Source organism: Nicotiana sylvestris, chromosome 6 (genome assembly GCF_000393655.2).
Source record: "Nicotiana sylvestris chromosome 6, ASM39365v2, whole genome shotgun sequence".
In the NCBI taxonomy this organism is placed as follows: Eukaryota; Viridiplantae; Streptophyta; class Magnoliopsida; order Solanales; family Solanaceae; genus Nicotiana; species Nicotiana sylvestris.
In genome coordinates, this window is record NC_091062.1 from 18173202 (window position 1) to 18177462 (window position 4261).

General features: G+C 32.7%; 1 protein-coding gene across 1 annotated transcript; it reads right to left on the reverse strand.

Moving 5' to 3' along the window:
* Positions 1 to 2379: 2379 nt before the first annotated feature.
* LOC104232706 (uncharacterized) lies at positions 2380 to 2886 on the reverse strand. Its single transcript, XM_009785967.1, has 2 exons — positions 2680 to 2886; positions 2380 to 2562 (listed from the first exon to the last, which is right to left on the reverse strand). Exons 1-2 carry the CDS (start codon positions 2884 to 2886, stop codon positions 2380 to 2382), a joined length of 390 nt encoding a protein of 129 aa, XP_009784269.1.
* Between the last annotated feature and the right edge of the window lie 1375 nt (positions 2887 to 4261).

Sequence of the window (4261 nt, forward strand, 5' to 3'; positions counted from 1 at the left end):
ATACCACGGTACTGACACAGGTTCAAAGAGGTTAGTTTGCACAATTTGACACTTTTATTCTAGTATTCATCTTTTACATATCCACTTCATTCAATAATTTTATTTTAATTTCTATTTGTTTATATAGGAGGAAGGCTCTGTATTTTATAAAGGACAACCAAATTAAGCTATGGTTAGATTTTGGAGTGGAAAAGGTTGACAAGAATGAGTGGTTCTTTTCCCTGGCACACCCCGGACAAGTCCTCAATGACTCGGTAAGATTCAATGTATTTGATTTTTAGATAATTTTGTAGATAATTTGTATTCTGATAATAGATGCTTTGTTTTCTATTTGTAATGTAATTGTAGTTATTTTGTAGTTTGTGTAGATTATTTGAAGATAACTTGTAATATAAATGCAATCTGTTTTTGTTGCAGCACATTGATGTTTTAATGTATTACTTAAGGAAAATAGGCAAGTATGACCCCCACAACAAGACCAGGTTTACTACAACATAATGTTTGTTCAAGACTAGGATTGAACAAATTTATGAAAAGTTCCAAAATTCTCCTCAAGAAAAGAAGTTTTATGTTGTCAAACCCCAGGACGTTGTAGCAGAATATATATTGGGGTATAGACTACTCGCAAATGTTGCATAGGATGAAGTTGATTATATCATCATGCCCGTCAACATTGTAGAAAAATTCCACTAGGTGTTGGTTGTTTTTGACATTGATAATTCCATGGTCTCTTCACGCAATCACCTTATTGTTAAATCTTGTGTCGACAAGTTTTCTGTTATTATCCCTTTGTATTTGTCATGCACCGGTTTTTATGGGAAGCGTAAAGACATCAACTTCAAGAATACGAAGGCATACATTGAGAAAGCTCTTACCGACCCTCTTAACATTCAGTGGATCGTCGTAGAGATACCACAGCAAAAAGAAGGATCACTGTAACAAAAATCTTCTTTCTTTCTATACATTTAACCCTTTTTTCTAATAGTTTGGTAAATATTGACATTTTTTTATCTTTGCAGCGATTGTGGTGTACTTGTTGCTACCTTTGCAGAGTATGTTAGTCTTGGAGAGTTATCAATTTCAGCAAAAGACCTTTCTAATATTGACCAACATCGTAGACACTATGGAGCGCTACTTTGGGACTATGCTAGAAAGAAGCAGGAGCATGAGGCAATTAGTGAAAGTGAGGTGACAGGCAAATTGGCAAGGAGAAAAGGTGCACCAGCTTTGAATGAGAAAACACGGGTCCAGAGGGAGAAAAAGTAGTTGTAATGTTTTGTATGGAACATGCAGTACAATTGTTTAGTTGATGCTAGTTTAGAAGAAAGATGGTAGACAAGTTTTTGAACAATATCGTTGTGTTTTAATTGTAGCAGACTTGCGCTACAATTATAGTAGCCTTTGTTTTTTTTTTCTTATCCAGTATAGTAGTTCAAATAGAAACATTCTGTTGGCATATAAATTCTTTCCAACTGAATTTTTATACAGTTATTCTGTCAACGCAAAAATATATAGTTATTTTGTTGTTTTTCTGTAGATAAAGTGTAAAAATCAGCAACTAAACATTTTATTGCTTTTACATTCAATTTTTTGAATGTAAACAGTACATGATCTATATTATTTTTAGCATATAACTTCTTTCTAGCTGAATTATAATATAGTTATTATGTCAGCACCAGCTATTGTAGTTTTTTTGTAGTTGAATTTTTAGATAATTTGTAGAAAATATTTAACAATGTGTTTTGTTGCTTTTATATTCATTTTTTGAATGTAAACAGTACTTGATCTACAATATTTTAGTATATAACTCATTTCCTACTGATTTATAATGTAGTTATTCTGTAAATTTCAGTTAATGTAATTTGTTTGTAGTTGTATTGTAGATAAATTGCAAAAAAACATTAACAACTATGTAAAGGATGCTAGAGATAGTAAAAAAGTGGTAGATCATATATATAGAAACCATTCATAAACAAATCATTCTATGAAAGTATTATCTCAATACAGAAAAATCCTAACTAACTACATTATGATCTTAAAAACCATCAACAATTACACATCAAATTCTGTTATCCTGAACTCACCAATAATTTTTATGAAATACTCTGTTAACTACATAAAATTTTATTTCTTTTTGGATGCATTCTTGCATGATCTTTTGTTATGCCCTTCTCCTCCGCAGTTGCCACATGAAACCTTATACTTTTTTGAATTTATTTCATCATATGTTTTGTATCTTTCTTTTTGAGGTCTTCATGGCTGTATTTTCCCTCCTGTAGGTGGAACTTCTTCAGATATATGTTGTGGCACCTTCCATTTGCTTTCATCAGGCAGGGGATTTACTGATATTTCATAAGTACACAAGAGGTTCTTCCTTATTTAATAAGGAGAACAATATTGTTCAAAAGACTCATCCATGTGTCTTAAAGCAGCCAAAGCATGTGGACAAGGAAGTTCATCAAGCTGAAATTGCCCACAACTACATCTCTTGTTTTCAAGGCAAATAATATATCGCCTCACACCATCTAGTACTGTATGGATGTAGTCTATTGAAGCCCTCACCTACAATTACATTACAAACAAAAAAATAATTCATATACGGTTAAATACAAAATATCTACAAATTATCTATATTGTCATGTATAAATTAATTTGATGCAATAAATGATCAGATCTTACTCTAAGCTTGTGCGACAATGTTCTGTTGTCATCCAACTCTTTGTTGAATTTAAACCCAAGGTATGTGAATGTACCCTTTGCTTTCAATAACCTTTCCTTCATCCAACGTTCAAGAAGAATCCTCATATATTCTAATGGTTCTACTATCGGCAGCTCTCTTGCATATTTTCTTACAACATTCAACGACTCTGCAATATTTGATGTCATAATCCAAGTTCTGTTCACCGTAGCATGTACTCGAGACTATCTATGATAGCCAATATCGTATAAGTATGCTTTAACACGCGGGTCAATCTCTTCAATATTTGACATCCTTTCATTAAATACATCAAGCGTGTATGACCGTGTCGTGGCAAAGTACAATTCGCTTAACTTTAGATGTCCTTTCTTGAACTTTGCCCTTATATTTGTCCAAATATGCCACATGCAAGAATAATGTGGCATGTCGGGATAAACAATAGATGTTGTCTTCAAGATACTCTCATTCCTATCCGAAACAACACACATATTTGGTCTTTCACCATATGCATGTTTGAATTGCTCAAAACACCACTTCCATGATGCGTCATTTTCTGAATCAACAACAGCATATGCCAATGGTTATATGGTACCTAAATTATGTGGCGAAAAGCAACTAATTGGCTGCAGAAAGAATACAGAAGAAGACATATACATACAAACTACAACTTTTCTACAATATATCTATAACAAATCTACAAGTACTACAAAGAACAAACAAGCTACAATATTTCTACAATAAAACTTCAATATCTGTTGCATCCATTGTACTAGTTGCTAGCATTATTCTCCGGTATGCTGACTTTAAGAAGGTCCTATCAACTACTACAATTGGCCTACAATATTCCCAACCACTGATTGGTGTACAAATCGCAACAAATACATACAAGAAGCAGTCATCGTCTGTATTCTTCAATTTAACTACAGACCCCGGATAAGTCTTCTCCAGAATATACAAATAACTAGGCAATTTGCTATAGGAGTCAGCAGGATGACCTCTCAAAAATTGCAAAGCATTTTCCTTTGCTCTCCAAACTTGCATGTAGGTTAGATTCGCGCCGTGTTCAGACAACATGTCTTTTGATGTGTAAATTGTCTTAGGATCAGAATATTTTGGAATAACCATGCTACCAACTACCATGACAGTAGGTTTATGTTGTATGAATGTATTGTCCATTAAAGAGCGTGTGTGCTGGCTGTTGAAATTTCTGACCTTGAACATTGCAGAATCATTTATGCTAGTTGCCTTGAAGTGTCATGTACAGTTTTCACCAACACATAACAGCCAGTAGCTACAAAATAAATACAATTTAAACACTAGTTTAAAATGTAGATTTTTAAAAAAAAGACTGTTTTAGCTTAAACGATCACATTATACAATTTATATACAACATAACTACTATTCATCTACAATATTGATAAACATTATCACAAGAAAAAATTGAAGAAGTAAAAATTTACAAATAAACTACAAAATTAAAAAAATAATGATCTTTGACCATTCATATGTTCATACCTTCTAGCACTCGATCTTTTAACCTTGAATTAGAACTTGTGCATGACA

Bases quoted from the DNA above. Each gene is read 5' to 3' on its own strand.
- LOC104232706 (XM_009785967.1), bottom strand. From the start codon at position 2,886: ATGACATCAAATATTGCAGAGTCGTTGAATGTTGTAAGAAAATATGCA. The intron at 2,563-2,679 runs GTAAGATCTGAT...ATGTAATTGTAG, and splicing joins CATTGTCGCACAAGCTTAGA to GTGAGGGCTTCAATAGACTA.